The sequence below is a fragment of the Leopardus geoffroyi genome, chromosome D2 (assembly GCF_018350155.1).
Source record: "Leopardus geoffroyi isolate Oge1 chromosome D2, O.geoffroyi_Oge1_pat1.0, whole genome shotgun sequence".
Classification (NCBI taxonomy): domain Eukaryota; kingdom Metazoa; phylum Chordata; class Mammalia; order Carnivora; family Felidae; genus Leopardus; species Leopardus geoffroyi.
The window spans coordinates 25,274,239-25,293,686 of NC_059334.1; the positions used below are offsets into that span (position 1 = coordinate 25,274,239).

Below are 19,448 nucleotides of genomic sequence, written 5' to 3' on the forward strand. Positions count from 1 at the left end.
GTGTGGTCCATTAAAGATAAGAGGTAATTTTATAATACCATTATTTGAGAGAAGAGGGGCTAATAAGCTGTCTCTTAGTATCTCTCCCTCATTATGATGTCCTCCATTTGATTCAATATACTGATGGAAGCAGTATCTTTTAGAAAATAAAAGGGATGAAGAAAATAAAGAAAAAAGCCAGTATTAACTTGATGGTCTTTTTTGATGGTAGAAAAGGCATCAGAGAAATCTAAAGGAAAAAAAAAAACCTCAAATGATTAACATTTGAAGAAATTATTTACTATGCTCTACATCACTGCACCATCATGTTTACTAACTTCAACTTAATTGTTATAACACTGGCTCAAGTATCAAGTAGATAATCTGTCATCTACAGAGCAGGACTCAAAATATTATACATAAATTAAACTTTGCCTATTAAAAAAATTTAAAGCATATTCTTTTAAAAACAACCTATGTTGGGACAAGCATGTATCAGACTCCTTTTTTAAAAAAAAAATTTTTTTTGAATGTTTATTTTTGAAGGAGAGAGAGAGAGACACAGCATGAGCTGGGGAAGAGCAGAGAAACGGAGACACAGAATCCAAAGTGGGCTCCAGGCTCTGAGCACAGAGCGTGACACAGGGCTCGAACTCACAAACCGTGAGATCATGACCTGAACCGAAGTCGGACACTTAACTGAGCCACCCAGGTGCCCCCAAATATCAGACTCTTAAAAGTGTACTTACATCTGTATGTCAGGTATGAGATTTACATAGTTTGCTCTTTCTGTCATGTTCAAAGATATTTCCTACCCTGTGCTTTCTAATCACTCTGATGTGTGGAAAAGAGGCAGTACAACTATTCTCCGGAGACGATCTAATTCTTGCAGAAATATGTAGCAGATCTCTGGCCTTGAGCTCCCACTATTACTTACCTGTTGACAGTGTAAGGAGTACAATGACAGCAAGATAGCACATCTTAACATAGGAAGTACAGAGTTTAAGCTTCGGGATGGCTCATTTAAAATCTGCTTCCAGTTATTAAGCACTTCTAGGATTGTTGCCTGGTTCTTTAAACTACCTGCTCTCCCCTCTTCTGTCTCTAACTTAGGACAAGCCATTTGGCTTAATCCACTAAAGAAAGACATATTATATGCACACACCACTTATGGAATAAAAATGTTTCCATAAGGCTAGTATGAAGAGTTTGCTATCTCCTCCACTGCATATAAGGCAGATTTCCCCTATAGACAGTATAAAAAATTCAGAGCTTTTAGAAGTCAGAATGAACAAGAATGGTACACTGCTCATAGATTTTTACTTGGCACACGTGATTTCAAACATTTATTTACTTTTTTTTTCTGTTACACTTAGAATAAACTAAATTCAATGTATTTCTATTTTGACTAGAAAACAACTATTAACCAATATGCTTTTACATTACAGGTAATGGAACAGTTCAGAGAGTATGGATAACCATACCACTATGAACAATTTAAACAGTATTTATAGAACTGGACATTTCAAAGCAAATTTCAATTCTGTGACACAAAATAGACAATCTGAAACTATTTTTAATTTAAATGAATGGATGAATTACAAAGACACAAAGTCCTAGGTCATAGAGACAGTTTGTGATATTGTGATTTTTGTTTCTAAACTAGGCGACACACAATGGTAGCGAACTCCTTTTATGAATTTTATTATAAAAGTATTCACATAATAAAATAACTTTATTTTTCAAATCTATACATCTAATTTATTGCCAATATCTAAAATCTAAACTTTGAGAATAACACATTTAAATCAACAAAAAATACCTAGTATTCTTTCATGCCATAAGAACATTTTCATCCTTAGTTCTCAATTTACTAGCAAATACTCAATCAGCTGCTCTAGCCAACAGAAAACTATGGAGGAAGAAAATAGGAAACAAATACATGCTAATCTTTAATCTTTGATAGTCCATCACTTAAAAAAAATTTTTTTTGAGATATAGCAATTAATTCTGATTATATAGTCTGGTTTTGTGTATCATAGGACTTTGGACATATTTAAATTTGATGGATAATTTCAGTTCATAAAATTATATAAGAAATTAGTCACAGAAAAACAACCAACTTTTAATTAGCAGTATGGAAAGGCAGCAGATACGAAGACATTCCAAAGCAATAGATAAAATCTATTGTACCTGGCTTTAGAAGGTACTAAGAAACACACTATTATAGGAGTTATGTGTATATAACTTACACATGTGTAACAGTGTATGTAATCACATTACACTCTCTAAGTACTGACTTAACTCACTCTTTTTGACTATGACTGATGACAACCCCAATGACCATTAGATAAAGGTCATATTTAATTCACGAGGTAGATGATCCACTCAAATATGGAAGTTAGATTTATGAACTCCCAATTTAGAGAACTTTTCTAGATAGCCAGAACAAAGGCAGAACAACTCTGCCCATAATTAACAGATGGCAATGAACAGTCAATATTATTTTGGACTTGACAATAGATGGGGCTTAGAATACCCTCTCTGAGGCTAAATGTTAGTTACTAAGGAGAAGAGATTTGACTAAGCAGCACAACTTGGAGGGGGGTGGGATGCTGATTCCAGTCTGTCGTTGAACTCTTACTTGGGAACCTGTACATTCACTGTCAACATGAACTAGAATATGTACTTAAGAGTTAATTTTATAAACTTAACTTCACAAGAGTTTTCTAAGTGTTAAAAGTTGGAAGATTCCTATCTCTGTTTTCTGTAAATTTAACTCAAGTATCTATCTGTATACTCAACACCAAAGGAAATGTCATGTGAAACAGAAAAGAAACAATTATTGACCACACTATGCCTCCTTAAGAATTCACTGGGGAAGCAAAACACATGAGAAAAGAAAAGGCAACACAGTACACAATCCAATACTCAAATAAATGGCATGTATATTGTATCCTCCGATGTCAATCTCCCTCTCTTTCTTCTGACTATATTTGCATTTCAGTCTGTCAGCCTTTCTGTCTCTAGTAGAGCTTCGTTCTTTCACTTTCTGACTGTCCTTTTCTATGATTCCATCCTCCTGTTTTTCTGTCCTTCACTTTGCCTCTGGTTTCCACACAGGCATGTGAAAAAACCTCATTCAGTGAAAAGGCCCAAATACAAGCCTTCAAGCATCCAAAGTACTTCTTGAATGTCCACACTGTCAGATATTTCATATATTGTATGTGGATGAATACATGGATATAGTGAAACTATTAAGTGCTTTCTGCATTGTGCAACATACCTAAAAAGAAATAAGCAAACTGAGAAAAACTACTTCTAGAGTTAAAAACCTACAGAAACACTTTAGAGTGAACACTACACTTATTTTGCCTTGCTAATAAGGCCACAAATGAAATATAATCAGTTTTGAAACTTTTACTTACAGAAATTTTTCTTGAATGTAGAAATGAGCACACAAAACCACAATCCCCTTTTATTTAACTTTTACCCAAAATAAAGAACTTTTTGAATGAGTGGCAATATTAGTTAAATAGAAGGTAATTTCGAAAAGCTTTCAATTTTGTTACCAGATGAGAGAAGGGATACAGGGCGTATCCACACTAATTGAAGTGGTATTTTTCTAAAAATGTGACTTAAAGGAAGTACATGTGACTAGGATTTTTTCCACAACTACATCATGTTAAAGGTAAATAGCTAATTTTAGGAATCCACTTGACAGTACTTAGAAATGGTCAAAATTCTGAGTAACTACTAAATCGGTTTTCGTCAGAATGCTAGGTAGAACATATTTCTACAAGTCTTTTAAAAATGGAGAGATAGGTCTTCTCTCATTTTCTTTTATAGGGTACTTGGGAAATGCAGAAATGAGGTCTACGAGCACATACATTATGCTAGGGCAGACAAATAAAAGTCAAAATATGCCTCTGTGCTCACTCATCTTGACAGAACCTACACCATTATTGCAAGAACATGCAGCCCATTTTGCCTGAGATAAAAAAAGTAATTAACTTACCACTATTACTGTTGCTCTGCAATTTCAATTTACTTTTTTCTTTGGCACTCCTGCTGAGAACCCCATTGGGTTTTAAATCTTCTTCTATTTCACCTTTTCTCTTCTGCAAGTCATTTTGCTTCTTTTTGTAAGTTGGCTTAGGTTGCCTCTTAGTCCTTTGCTCTGACTTGCTTTCACTTTCATCTGAGTCTCCACTTTCAGAGCCAGATTCGTAAGTTCTTTTGGCTTTTCTCCTAGTGACTTTATCATCTTTTATGTATTTATCAACTATCATCTTACTATCTACACTATTTTGTATGTCATTAGATGTAGAGGCTATTAAATTGACAGAACATGGCTTGATAATTTCTGATACAGAATTCCCTGAATTTTCCATTTTATTAGTATTTTTATCTTCCTCTGAGTGTCTAGTAAGCCAGGCCTTTTTCAGTTTAGTATGGTAGTTAGGTTGACTTGTCTGGGATGCTTGCCCATTTCCTACAGAGTTTGCTTTGTTTATTGTACTACAGGCTACAGTGCTATCCGAGAGAAGGGAGGCTGAAGATGTCTGATTTTTCACAGCATTAGGCTCAGTCTCACTGACATTACTACTTTTATACTGAGCTGCAGCCAATGCTGCCTTGTGCTTTTTTAAATGGATAAAATCAGTTGTGCCTGAGAACCCAGAGCTGGGCTGAACAGCACTTCCTGTCTTACTACTGGCTGGTGTAACTGGAGCTGTGGTGCTGACCCTGCATTCTTGTATCTGAGCCACTGAATGACTGACACTTTTTGAAGAGGTACATTCTAAGGATTTAGAGGCCAAAATGGTATTCGATAAAGAGTAAATTATTTCTGAACCCCCCCAGCTGGAAACACTGGTGGTAGTGGCAGCAGATGTGAATACATCCGTTTTGGTATTACACACTGTATTTACGGCAGACATGACTGAACTGGGAACACTGCCCTGTGAGACAGCCTGGACATTTTTTTCAGATTTTATGTGAGCACTGTCTGAATTCACACTTGGCAGAATGATTCTTCCAGTCTCCCCAGCTTCTGCTGGTTTGAGACAATCTGTTTGATTTGCCCCAGTTGAAGATCTTTCACTAACTCGATCTTTGGAAGCTAACTGCATTGCTGGCACACTCTCAAGTTTTGTACTAGATGGTGGACGAACAATGACAGATGCCATAGCAGCCTGTGACTTTCCACTGCTTTTCTCCACATGCCATTCAGCTTTCTCTTTGCTGAGGTTATTATTAGATTTCCACATTTCTGACAAACTCTGTTCAGAAGAACTCTTAAAATTGGCCTGAGAGTCTTTTGGCTCTGGAATTAGAGTTGGAGGCTTTTGTGATTCTTGAACTTTCCCACCAGCATTTACAGGCATCACTGGGGTTAAAGTTGGAGGGGAAAGACTACTATAGTTGCTTTCCTTTCTTTCCAGGCTGTGATGGATTGGTGGGTGAAATACTGGTGCTCTATGTAAAGCAGGCATGCTCCGGAGTGCATTTGTAGAAGAAACTGTCAAATGGGTAGGACTCCTACAATCATTTCTGAAGGTTGTTACCGAGTGAGAAGCAATTTGATGGGGAAGATGTTCTGGTATCTTGCCTACTAAACCTTCACTTTCTGGTTGGTGTTTAATTAAGGGGGGAGGCTTTGAAAGAGAGGATATAAATGAAGTCAGAGTTTGAGGATTAGCTGTTGCAGCAAGGGTATTACTCTGTTTTTCAGTGTAAATATGTGAAACCTCTTTGGATGGATAGGACCTTGGTGGTTCATTGACCACACTATTAGACAATGTAGTGAAATAGTTACTTTGGGGCAAACTCTGAGGCACTGAGTGCTTCATTTTATAAAGATCGGATACTGAACATTCTACATCCTTGTCTTGTTTGACAATGACATGGCTTTTAGGGCTAGAAGATGACAATGCTACTCTGGAATAACTATCTCTCTCACCCTCAAGCCCCTTGATTTTAGTTGTAAAGGGAGCAACATCAATACTTTCTTGAAGGATTCGACGGTGTTCCTCCTTATATTTGTGTAATCTCTCTCCAGTCTCCTGGGGTTGTCTCTGTAATTGATTCAATACAGGATCCACAAAATGTCTATGCAATAGACCATCTTTTCCAGTCTGTGACCTATTCAGATCTAGGTCATTTTTTGCTGATGTGGATGCAACAGAACGTAATGGTTCAATGAAAGCTTTCCTGTCCAGTTCTCTGTAAAGAAAATACACATAAAGGTTTCTGTAACAGCTTTTTCTGGTATGATATGAAGATAGCTTCTGTGTAATATTATGAAAGGAAAACATGACTTTGCATGTACTTTAATAATACAGAGTACATTAGAAAGTATATCAAAATGGAAACAATAGTACTTACTCAAAGCCTAGTTTTAAGATGTTTCTTAACTTAAAATTATCTGTTTAGAAACCAAATTAAGAAAAACTATGAAAGACGAGGTACTCGTAAGTTTTAAGCATTGGTGAACTTACTCTTTATGGTGATCTATTAAACTTTTTGTCAATGGTGGACTGGAATGTGCTGTAATTTTAAGAGACCGATGAGGCTCTGCACTGGAAGGTCTGACAGGAATGTGACTAAGTAATCCAACACCATCTGCTGAGGTCACAGGGGTGGGCTGATGTAACCAGGGACTGGGAGAATTCTATTTAAAAAAAATACATATACATGTATATATATATATCAGACTTCAATTACTAGAAAAAGCTAAACACAGTTATCACAGCAGGACTTTAATGTATATTTATGAAGCATAAATGACCTTTTCTAAATATATCTTACAAGAACTATTCAGACAAATAAATAACATAATTATATGGATTTTTCCATGTAGGAAAATCAACCAGTATCATCATAGTAATTTCCAAACATTTGTTATTTTTTTATATTGAATGCAGATCTTGAAAGCATTGTCTTTTAACTTCTAAATGTACAGAACCTAGTTCATCAGATTTCCTAACATTCTAATACCATAAAAATATGTACTGCTAATACAAAAAACAGAATTTGTTATTACTGAAGTACATGTCACCAGAAATAGAATTTCTGTTGTCAAAAATAACAAACTTTTTCAATGCATCAATTTACTTAGAATTGGCAGAATATTACATTTTGAAAGCCACTTGTACTTTGTTTCCACTACAAGCTATAAGCACTGTTGGACCATTAAACTTGGAAGTGTGGAAGTACAACAAAATTAATCTTTTATATATCAATATGCTGCCTTTCTCATACTGAATGTTTGGTGATACTGATCTCTATGTTGATACTTAAAACTCTCTAATTACATGGGTAAGAATTCGTTCTATACTGACATTCATACACACATCCACACTGACATTCTTCCAGAACATACTTTGTGGAGTTATACTTCACTGAGATATTGGGAAAATCCCCTTTGGTTTTAACAAAGAGTGTATTTTACATCTCAAAGTGATAATGCAAAAGCAGTATGATATCTTAACAAAAACATGCTGCTGTAAAATTACTTGGATTAAAAATATACATTATATTGGGGCGCCTGGGTGGCGCAGTCGGTTAAGCGTCCGACTTCAGCCAGGTCACGATCTCGCGGTCCGTGAGTTCGAGCCCCGCGTCGGGCTCTGGGCTGATGGCTCAGAGCCTGGAGCCTGTTTCTGATTCTGTGTCTCCCTCTCTCTCTGCCCCTCCCCCATTCATGCTCTGTCTCTCTCTGTCCCAAAAATAAATAAACATTGAAAAAAAAAATTAAAAAAAATATATATATACATTATAAAGCATAAACCTCACATAACAGAAAAAATACATATATACACATTAGACACACATGCACATATGCATAAAGATCATGCAGATATGTTTAAAAGGCCTCAGTTTTACACTATCCAGAAATTTTAAGCTACAATCACTTATGGCAATGTTAAATTTTTGACTATAAAATACCAACAAAAATTATTTCCTAATTGTTTCCTCACTTCTACTCACAATATTAGGATTAAGAGATCTTCATTTTTGTTCAAAATGTTACTTAAATTCACTGCTATATAACTTTACATAACAAATGAAAATGTGATATGCTTGTTTTTAGTTTAACAAGTTTGTGACCAGTTAAGAAGACATTTTATGCCCTTATATATATATGGAGGCTAGATTGACACAACTGAGAGAAAAATACTACCCAAGCCACTTCTAACAGTTACTTAGACTGATTTTTCAGGGTTGGGAAATTATGGAAGACTCAAAACGATTTGCCAGCTCTCAGTTCCCATGTGTTCTAGTCTGTCTTTGTCCAGTATCAGCTGCATCTACATTTGTGACACATGAGAGTGAACGGTCAGAGTAAAATGTGGGTGCATTAGGCACTAGGGTCACCAGGCCTGCTTTCAATAACGGTAAAGAGGATACTGTAGTAATTAGTGACTCTTCATTGACTTCAACTACTTAATTTATACATTCCAGTAAGATTCTACCTGCCACAAGTTCAATAGCACCATCAAGAATGGAAATGGGAAGCTTATGGATCAGATCAACATAAGCAAAATTCTCCTAGAATTGAGATCCTGCCAACATCAAATGTGGGGATGTTGGTGCAGAATAAATTGTGGAGTTCACTAGTGACTTCATTAAAGAAGACCAAAACTCACACAGAAATGGAGTCCAAAGGAGTTGATTATTTATTATGGGATTAAACCACAAGAAATATCCTTTAAAACTGTCAGAACTCTAACTGCTAGCTGATGTCCCTTTACCAACAAGGTAAACAATCACAACTTAGGAATCAAGGAAGGACTTACTACCATAATCTATGTCACCACTGCTACCCAGAATATAACAATTCCTCTGACAGACTTGGCATGAGGAACACCACCCTTGCATTTATTACCAAGGCTCTACATAAACAGTATTATCCCTAAGTGAGAAGCTCACTAGCATTACCTTCCAAATCGTCACCCCCTCTTGCCTAACTTGTGAAAGATGTCAAAAATACAGAAGTTCATTGCAGCACTATCCATTATAGTCAAGGGGTAGAAGTTACCCATAAGTCCACTGACAAATGCATAGAGAAAATGTGGAATATACATATAATGGAATATTACACAGCTTAAAAAAAAGAAAATCATGTTACATGCTACAACACGGATGAACTTCAAAGATATGCTACATGAAAGAAGCCACAAGAGGACAAATACTGTATGACTGCATCAAATGGAGTATCTAAAGCAGTCAGAATCATAGAAACAAAGTAGAAAGGTGGTTGGCCAAAGAATAGGGGGAAGAGGAAAGGGAATTAGTGTTTAATGGGTATAAAGTTTCAGTTTTGCAAGATGAAAATGTTCTAGAGATCTGTTGCACAACAATGTGAATAAAGTTAACACTATTGAACTGTACACTTAAAAATGATTAGGATGGTAAATTTAATGTTAATTGATTTTAATCAATCAATCCATCAATCAACCAAGTTTTAGAAATATTCTGGGGAGACAGCTGAAGAGCAACTTGAGCTGCACCAAGGACAAGGACTAAGTTGTCTGGTGGAGTTTAAGACACCCATTCTCATTCTTTTTGATACTGTGGATGGTAATGCCCTCAACAATCACTTCTTAGCATGAAAATAAATGTGGCTAGAGAAACCACATTCGCCCATGAGGGAATAGGAGCTCTCTATACCACCACCTTCAGCAAAACTCCTCACATTTGATGTTGGCAGGACTTCAGTCCCAACTTTACTCCCAAATACCAGAAGTCTCCAACTTAGTCACCCTTCTGAGAATAAGAGCCTCAGAGAGTCACAGCCTGTAACATACCATCAATATTATATCTAGCTGGGAAACATAAAAATTTGTCTTGAGAATAATTTAAGATATATATCCAATTTATATATAATTTATATATATATATATATATTTACATATAACTTTACATAAATTTTAATCCACAAATTGTACTTGTAATTTAGCTGAGCATAATTATAGATATGTACCATAAGTTATCAAGACATTCATTCTTCATAATAGATATGTCAGAACCAATCTAAAAGTTTTACTTCTTTAAATTGGCTTTTAAAAGTATGTAGGCTTTTCTGAGATATCAGCTTCCATGGTTCCAAAGTTACTAAGTATCAAAAGTTTCACTATGATTGGAAAAATTAGTGCTTGAAAGGTTCTAACATATTTTATAATAAGACAAAAAATTAATGGGATATTGGAAACGCACTTGTATACATGTTGATTAATGCACATACATTGATGTGTGCCAAACCACAATGTAACTTACCCTCCTTAAAGAAGATTCAGCATTAACTGCATTTTCTGGGTGAACCCACTTAGAAGAAGGTAGACCAAGTCCTGAGTATGCATGTGTTCCATTTGGATATTGCCAAATAATTGGATAAAGTCCAAGCTGATTATATGAAGCAGAAGGATGGGCTTGTCCAAGAAGATGAGGGGACTGATGCTGTAATAACTGTTGCTGTTGCTGGTGTGCTAATGCTAAGTGGCTCAAGCTGCTGGCGTGAGCAGTCTCTAGTCGTGGGTGGCCACCAAGTAAGGAGGCAGCAGGCACTCCAGGTAACACAGTAGGAAGTAAATGAGGGTGATGAACAGAATGGTGTGGACCACTAGTCAGAGGGTGAGTGTTAATGGTAGGTATTGGAGTTTGACTAGATGATCCCGCAAGTAAGTGAGGTGCAGGAGTTAAGGCAGGGTGATGGGTACCTGGATTTAAACAGGTTCTATGGGATGAAGAATGAAGAGGAAAGGGATGCTGGTTTAAGAAAGGTGAAATGTGATTAGTTCCTGTTTCTGACCCAACAAGTGCAGGATCTCTGTAAACTGTGAAATGCTCATTTTTATCAATGATAAGAGGGCTCTTTGTAGCTTCTAAGGTACTGCCTCGAGTAGGAACTGAATGAAAATTGCATCTTGATAACTCATGTTCTATCTTGTTTGCCAGTCTTCTCTCACCAGCAGCTTGGCTGTTCACATAATTGGCCTTAGACTTTACAGAATCAGGAGAATGGGTAATTTTAGGTTTAAGAACTTCAGGTGAGGGATTTGATTTTGTCTTGTGAATATCTACTGAAGTATTAAGTTTAGATTTTACTGTCTCTGGGGGTGGGCTTCGCTTATGCAGCTTATCTTCTGTGACAGAAACTGCACTCAGAGAAGACATATAAGAGACATACTGGTTTTTCTCTTTTTCCATATTCAGGTGATCATTTCCTGAGGAAGCACTCCTAACATTCGATTGGGTTAAATCTACTTTAACTACATCACTGACCCAGCTCTGGTCGGAATCTTGTTTTGCTGTTTCCAAGTATTTTGCATTTGCAATAGAATGTTTTGAATCACTAACATTAGGATCCATTTTCTGAAGTGTCTGAAGGCCAAAGGTACTGGAGGTTTCCTGAGCCACCTTTTCTGAATTAGTGTCATTCGTAATATCAATAACACATTTTGGTGTGGGTGGTCTGGACACAAATTTCTCCTTTGGTAATGATTCCACTGTATGTGTTTTTTCCATATTGCATTCTTGAAGAAGTAAATCGTTAGGATTATGATCAGAAAGTGTGGCCTGCTCTGATGAACGAATAATCATTTTGTCTTGAAGCTGAGTGTCAACAGACTTCTGCTTCTCTGCTTCTTCATGTTTTTTATCTTCCTGTATTTGATCCCAGGGAGGCTGGCTGTCTATTATTAGTGTCTCTTCTCCTACCTTCTCATTATTCTGGGATTTTCCTTCTTCTCCATTTACCTTTGAAGTGTTTTTATTCTTCAACTCATTCTCTGGCTTCTGCTCTGAGGAATTATTTATTATTCTCTTATTTGAATTTTCTGAGTCACTGCTCTCAGAAAAGTCTGAAACATTGTCGGTTCGTAGTCTTTTCATATTTAGTTTCTTTTCATCTTCCTCAGGTTTCCTTCTTTTATTCATCAACTGTTTGTTTTTCCCTTTAGCATTTTCTGAAAGATAAAAAAAAGGAACAGTTTTATTTTGCATAACTAAAATATTAAATAAGTACCTTTTAAGTGTATTTTTGTTTTATTTGTTCTCATTCCCTTAAAAAAATTGAGTCCTACCTCCTCGTGCTATATACTCATACTTTTCCTCCTTCATCTTCTCTTCATCTGGTATACTGCTATCTGAGCCCTTCCTCTTACTTGGACGAATATTTCTTTGTTGCTGTTGCTGGTGTGTATTCTGTTTTGGTACAGCAGCTTGGGAGTTCATTGCTGGTCTGGGACTATTTGCTTGGGCACGTGTATAATGACCCTAAAAATAACCGATTGAACAATGATTATTTATTACCTGATCCTAAGTAATCTAAGGAAAAATATGTATATAATAATACATCATTAACAACATACATACGTGAACAGCGTTGCTATTTTGACTGGCGCGAGACCTTCGCCGTGATGTGATGCCAATATTTTCACCTTTTAACAAAGAGTGAACAACATCATCTAGAAAGGTCATTTGAACCATAGAAGGATCGACATTCTGTGGTTCTAGTACCTAATCCACAACACAAAACAAGAACAAAAATTAAATCCAATCAGCTAGTCGATATAATATTAGGTATAACTACTGAGTAGAAAATGTTTAAAAATCAGTTTGGGATACTTAATTCATAAGATACTGTCAGACTTGCAATAAATCATTTAGTCATCAAACATAATATTAGCTTGTTTAACATTCTGAAACCTACTGTTTCTTCTGCTAACCAAAAATTTAAAAGCAAATATATTTATTGCAAGTATATCTTAAAAAAAGCAAGGCTAAGAATCAATTAGGAGTATAATGCCAAGTCATAAAATGTATTTTAAAAATAGGAATTTCTAGGGGTGCCTGGATAGCTCAGTTGGTTGGGCATCTGCCTCTTGGTTTCATCTCAGGTCACCATCTCATGGTTTTATGGGTTCAAGCCCTGCACTGGGCTCTGTGTTGTCAGCACGGAGCCTGCTTAGAATTTCTCTGTCTCCCTCTTTCTCTACCCCTCCCCCACTCCCTCTGTTGCTCTCAAAATAAATAAATAAACTTTTAAAAAATTTAAAAGTTAAGGGGTACCTGAGTGGCTCAATCGGTTAAGCGTCTGACTTCAGCTCAGGTCATGATCTCAGTCTGTGAGTTTGAGCCTCACATCGGGCTCTGCACTGACAGCTAGGAGCCTAGAGCCTGCTTCAGATTCTGTGTCTCCCCTTCTCTCTGCCCCTCCCCTGCTCGTGCTCTGTCTCTCTCTCTCAAAAATAAATAAACATTAAAATAATTTTTTTTAATGAAAAAAAAAAAAGGAATTTCCAAAAAGCAGCTATAAAATAAAACTAGGAAAGTAGAACTTGAGAAGAAAATGACAAAAATTGTGTAAATGAATACAAATGGTAATAATTTTTTAAAAAGACATGTTAAAGAAGTAACTATTTTAAAAACCAAAGGCAATTCTATGTTCCATTAAGAAATGAAAATTTGCCACCATTTTAGGAAAAACAAATAAATACAATTAACCGATATAATTTATTCAGCAATTTGGCTAAAATTTTAAGCAAAGCATTTGAACTGTTTCTAAAGGGGTACTCAATTATTCAGAAACCCTCCACAATCCACTCAGGTTGCAAGGTGTAAATATTTTTTTTTTGAGCTACAGCTTTGAAAGATTTGAAATCAAGACTTTCAGACTGTTCTTTAAAACTTCATATGAGGGGTGCCTGGGTGGCTCAGTCGGTTAAGCGTCCGACTTTGGCTCAGGTCATGATCTCGTGGTCCGTGGGTTTGAGCCCTGCGTCAGGCTCCGTGCTGACAGCTCAGAGCCTGGAACCTGCTTCTGTTTCTATGTCTCCCTCTCTCTCTGCCCATCTCCCGCTCGCACTGTCTCTCTCTCTCTCTTAAAAATAAACATTAAAAAAATAATAAGATAAAAAAATTTAAAAAACTTCATATGAAATTTATATCCTTAATACTTAAGGGAGCATACCAACTATGAAACTTGACTTGAAAAGAACTACAATGGTGTGCATTAGTTTTCATTAGTGAAAAGCAATCATTTGGGAAATACATTTATTACTGGAGATAGAAAAACAGATTTTAAGAAAGAAAATATTAGCTGATGAAAGGATTAAAAAAAAAAAAGGAATACTCAAAAGAGTTTGATGCTTCTATTTCAGAGACTTATTTGATCAGTGTTGAAACAAATTTGGTATCACTATCTCACTATGACCTAAAGTGACCTCTAATAAACATCAGATACACTTAAACTTATTAGAAGTATATTACTACAGAAAAAACTTAAGAGATGAAAATTATTTACTGCAAACTTATTGAACCATTTTTTGGGAGGCATGGACTATCTGAATTGTAAGTATCTCTCTTCGAAAGTATTATTAACTGGACTAGTTACCTGATCATTCATAACGATCATGGTGCGAGTGAAGAGATCATGATGAGTAATTATGCCAGTAAACCACTGGGTGGCAGAGTCTTGTCTATATACTCTCACTCTGTATCCATTTAAGGAATAAGGACCTTAAAAAAACACACACACACAAGAAATAGGGGTATCTTAAATGGAGACATTTTCATTGAAGAATACCTTTTAGGAGAAACAGGAGCTTTGTGATAGATGAGTAATATCATTTTCAAATATTGGTTTTTAAAAAATGTATTAGAAGTGACTACATATACCTTAGCGCCAGATCACTGTGAAGTTATCATTAAACACTCTGCTACACATATATGTTCTAACTCAATGGAAATAAAATAAAGTATTTTGGCATCATGAATTAATAAAAGGACAATATAAAATGTAAAGTTATAGTCAACTAGAAAGTCATAAGGCTACAAAGCTACTTAATAGGTGTGGGGTACAGGACTACGTGGCTGAAATGAAAAGGTAATTTGGGATTCCATTATCTTGAGTTTTCTAGTTGCCAAAACTCTACATAACAACTACAAATTTTAATTCTTCTGTTGACAGCTAGAAAAAGCTGCCAAAGTCTTGCAACATACAGAGATTATTAAGTGAATTATAAATATGGCACTAAAAGGCATTCTAAATAAAGAACTATGGTGTACTTTTAGATTAAACTCACTTTTTAAAGGGAAGGATTAAATAATAATAATATATATCTGCATATATTCACATTTACCTATTAAAACAAAAGTCAGTCCACAGAAGAGAATAATGGGAGATAAAAATTTCTTCAATTCAGGTACTAAAATGGTATCAAATATTTAAAAGTTTAACAAGAACTGTGAGGGATAGGATGGAAACTGATACACCTTGATGACAGCATTATACATGGACAATTTACAAACGCTTTCAAAATGTGTAAGTGCTTAATCTTCTTTAATTCTCATTATTTTGCCTCTTATAAAAATTAAGAATATGAAGTTGAATATGGTCAAATAAAACTTTTAGGTGAGAGATCTAGGAATGAATTGATTTTTAATTCCTGGGCATACAGTTATAAGCCATTTAACATATCAATTAATGGTTTAATATTTATTTGCCAGTTTCAAAACAAAACTATGCTAATGTTGGCCTGAAATATAAGTCAATTAACAAATGTATAGAAAATGTTCCACTTGACCTATAAGTTAAATATATTCGGGACCATGATAATCGATTATACAAACTCTAGTCTTTTCTAACTGTGGAAGAATAAGACTCTAAGAATGTAATATAGCAACAGCTTACAGAATAAGTATGATCAATTTTCAATTTCTATTAGCACAATTTTCAATTTTTAACTGTCTTATTCCTACCACAAAACACAATTTAGAGTCAGCCTCAAATAATTCTGCTTAGGTTGAACAGGGACTATACTGCCTCAATTTTTCACCTCTATAAATAGGGTAAGAAAACAAAAGTTGCCAAAATATATTAGCCTGGCATCTTCAATAAATTGCAAGGAAAAGAGGAAAAGAGATCGGACACATCAACCCATTATATTGTGGACATTTTTTGGATCCCCTGATTTAAAATACATAAATAAATAAAATAACAATAAAAATCAATCAAACCTGTTAAAAGTCATTTGAGACATTTACGAAATAAGTGAAAATTTGAACTTGAGTATCCAGTATTTAATATTAAAGAACTATTAATTTGGGGGGGGGGGCATAATAATGGTATGCTGGCTTTGTTTAAAAAATTCGGCGATGACTGAATTTGATGGAAGGAAACAGGAGCGTGGATGGGGCAGGACCAACCAAGGTTTTATAGCTGTTAGGGCTGGAAGATAGGCACATGGAAGTTCGCTGAAATATACTATTTCTATGCATTTTTCATATTCTCTATAGTAAGTTTTAAAGAATATTTAGCCTAAGAAGAATTTAATACATAGATGATCTGCTCTATAAGTACCCATACAAAGCAGAGTAGCCACACCTTAGAGATGATCTCTATTATAACTGAAGTTAAATGACATGGAAGTTGAGGGTTGAGATAAATATGGGTATTTAAAGACAAAATTCCTTTTTAAAACCATTCAACAAAATATCAATACTTCATGCCATACTGTCCTAGTTTCAATTCAATGTCACAAAAAGCTTATATGATTTTACAAATAGAAAAAGAAATCACTAAGAATTATAAAACCCCACTGGTTTGAAAGTCACATGTTATAGACAAATTTATAACTTACTAAAAAAAGAAACAAAACTAAAACTAGTATGATGGTCATTGCTGAGGAAGGTGAACTGAAATAGGCCACTTTTATCAGATACTAACAGCATTCTTCAAAGGAAATCATTTGTGGCTTTGGGCAATCCTTTACTCAAACAATGCTTCCTTCTCCAGGAAGGACACACCTAACTGTATTCTGTAATATGGAAATTTTCCTATTAACAAAACACCTGTGTGGTTATAATGTCATGCCAGTCATTTAACTCAGATGAGCTAGTAAGCTGGTGAAGTTATGAGCTTTCTACTGAAATTATGATTTTGCTATTTTCCCTCGACTGGACAGAACTCAAAATATTAAACTGGGTCTTCTATTTATATTGCATGTAATTGAACAACCAAAACCAAACAAGAAAAACTGCCCAGTTCCAAAAAAAATTAATGCAGAACTTCAAAATAGTTACCTTGCATAAAAATCTCCTGAACCTTTTGTTCCTTTACCCAGACTTTCACTTCTTCCTGAAGTTGCGGGTTGTCCCTGAGAACTGGGTTTAGGCTGTCTATGTCGTCCTAGAATTACAGATTAAAAGAAAGGTCCATGTTACGCTGTCCTAACGTTAATATTACGAACTCTCCCTCCTATATTTTCTAAGGATTGAAGAAAATTCCTTCATCTAAATGTATGTAAAAACACAAATTCGTAAGTTATAGTTCATTAGCAATTACATAACAGCAGAGCATAAGAAATTAACCTATGTAAGATTTGATCCTTGACAACAATCCTAGACAAAATTTGAAATTTACTAATGTGTTTTCTAACTTTAAGTGTGGCCTTAGATAAGTCACATTTTTAAGGGTTTCAGGATGAGAAGCAATATACAAACCAAATAGCATCAGGTCATCTAAGGCTGGTAGCAAAAGAATCGAGTTGAATATTTTAGCGACAATACATATATACATAGATGAATTACCCTCTTCCCATAATGCCTAAAATGTTTTAAACTACAAAAGTCATTATCCACTCTCTTGATTTAAATGCCATCAAATTCAGTTCTACTCAAACTCATCTGACCAGTAACTTCACTGCTAAAAGTTTTATTTTTTCAACCCAGTGTCAAAGCATCCAGGCAATTAAAATTACATTATTGATGGTATTATCCTCATAACAGGGTGGATCTAGACACAGAAACAACCGGTTCTCTCTCCTTGGAGATGTGAATCACACAGTCACATGGTTTCCCACAATCTGTTGGTCCCCCGCTGGACTCTTTGACATTCTGTTCTCTCTCTCTCAAAGCACCTCTGCTGCTCCTGCATTTGAGGTCAGCGGCAGGAGCCCTAGAGTAGAGCTGGGAAGAACAACAAAGCAGCACTGTCAATTGGCGGCCCTTATAAAAGTGGACTGGCAGATCATGGAAACCAGTGAACAGAAGGGAGCAGAGTGAAGGGAATTCTATCTGGTGAATAAAAATAATGTGGCAATTTGGAAAAGTCAAAAAGTAGCTGAAGAGTACAAAGAAGGACCCCTCATCAAGCAGGTGATACTTCAGTCTTCTAGTCTAAAGTTTATCTAAATAAAGCTTTTTCTTCTCATCTCCTCATGACCTTTAGGGGCTATCATGTATGTATTTTTGCAATAATAGTGTGGCAAATACTCTGATATTTCATTTATACCTAGTGAATACCAACCAAGAGGAAGAAATACAGGCCTTCAAAGTTATCAACTATATTCCTTCGCAAATAAACTGAAATGCTACTTTACAGAAGGAAATACTAGAGTGGAAAAGTATCATACAAAATGTAGATAAAATCTGTCATTTTGGGGGAGGGGGTGGAATGTCCATGACAGGTCTTCTTTTTTGTAAAGAAACTTTCTAGCAATCCCTTTTTTCCACACTCCTTTAATAATACACTGCACACTTACTTACCCTCTTTATTTTAGGAACAGAAAATACCATGGAAAAGTTCAGACTCTAAACCTCTTGATGCACACCAGGTGACAGTCTATTCTATGACAACAGAACAAAGGAAACATTCTATCTCCCAAGGAAAACCATTACCATTTCCAGATAGCTCTGACAACTATCAAGTTCTTTCAAAGTCTTCCTTACTTTAACTTCCACACACAGATCCAAGCTTAACTCTTCGAAGTCAACAAACAAGTCTAATCACTTCCCTACCTTAGTTCTTCAAACATGTGCATTCTGGTTTTGTTTCCACAGCTATGAATCTTCTCTAAACACCTGTCTTTATTATAACCACTCTTCCCTTATTCTAGACATTTAATTGGAAAAAAGATGGGCACTTGTCTAGAAAAACACTACACAATCACCTGGGTGTCACTGCTGACTTCTTCTTTTTTAATTTTTAATGTTTATTTATTTTTGAGACAGAGCAAGAGACAGAGTGCAAGCAGGGGAGGTTCAGACAGAAGGAGACACAGAATCTGAAGCAGGCTCCAGGCTCTGAGCTGTCAGCACGGAGCCTGACGTGGGGCTTGAACTCATGAACCGTAAGATCTTGACCTGAGCCGAAGTCAGACGCGCAACCAACTGAGCCACTCAGATGCCCCACTGCTGACTTATTTTAAGTTTACTATGGTCTACTACTTCCAATCTTTCATACTTTGGGGTAGAAGGGGTATAAACTGCTGTTAAAGCAACACTGGCAATACTTCACAGACAGTCATGGGTATGGTCTAAAAAACCAGTTTCCTGTATTGAAACTTCACGGTTTTGGGCGCTTGGGGTGGCTTAGTCAGTTAAGCATCTGACTTCAGCTTAGGTGATGATCTCACAGTTCATGAGTTTCAGCCCCGTGTTGGGCTCTGTGCTGACAGCTC

At 35.8% G+C, this 19,448-nt stretch overlaps 1 protein-coding gene across 5 annotated transcripts in view; it reads right to left on the minus strand.

Annotated features, from left to right (window-relative positions):
* JMJD1C (jumonji domain containing 1C) overlaps positions 1-19,448 on the minus strand; it is a 258,892-nt gene that overhangs the window by 29,207 nt on the left and 210,237 nt on the right. For 4 of the 5 annotated variants that reach the window (XM_045437549.1, XM_045437548.1, XM_045437551.1 and 1 more), the window contains 7 exons: positions 17,071-17,176; positions 14,381-14,505; positions 12,361-12,504; positions 12,069-12,261; positions 10,264-11,951; positions 6,483-6,655; positions 3,998-6,207 (listed from right to left, as the gene is read on the minus strand). In XM_045437549.1, the coding sequence (XP_045293505.1) occupies positions 3,998-6,207; positions 6,483-6,655; positions 10,264-11,951; positions 12,069-12,261; positions 12,361-12,504; positions 14,381-14,505; positions 17,071-17,176 (4,639 nt within the window). Of the gene's footprint in view, positions 1-3,997; positions 6,208-6,482; positions 6,656-10,263; positions 11,952-12,068; positions 12,262-12,356; positions 12,505-14,380; positions 14,506-17,070; positions 17,177-19,448 lie in introns of all 5 variants that reach the window. The other variant, XM_045437550.1, reaches the window with a different exon arrangement.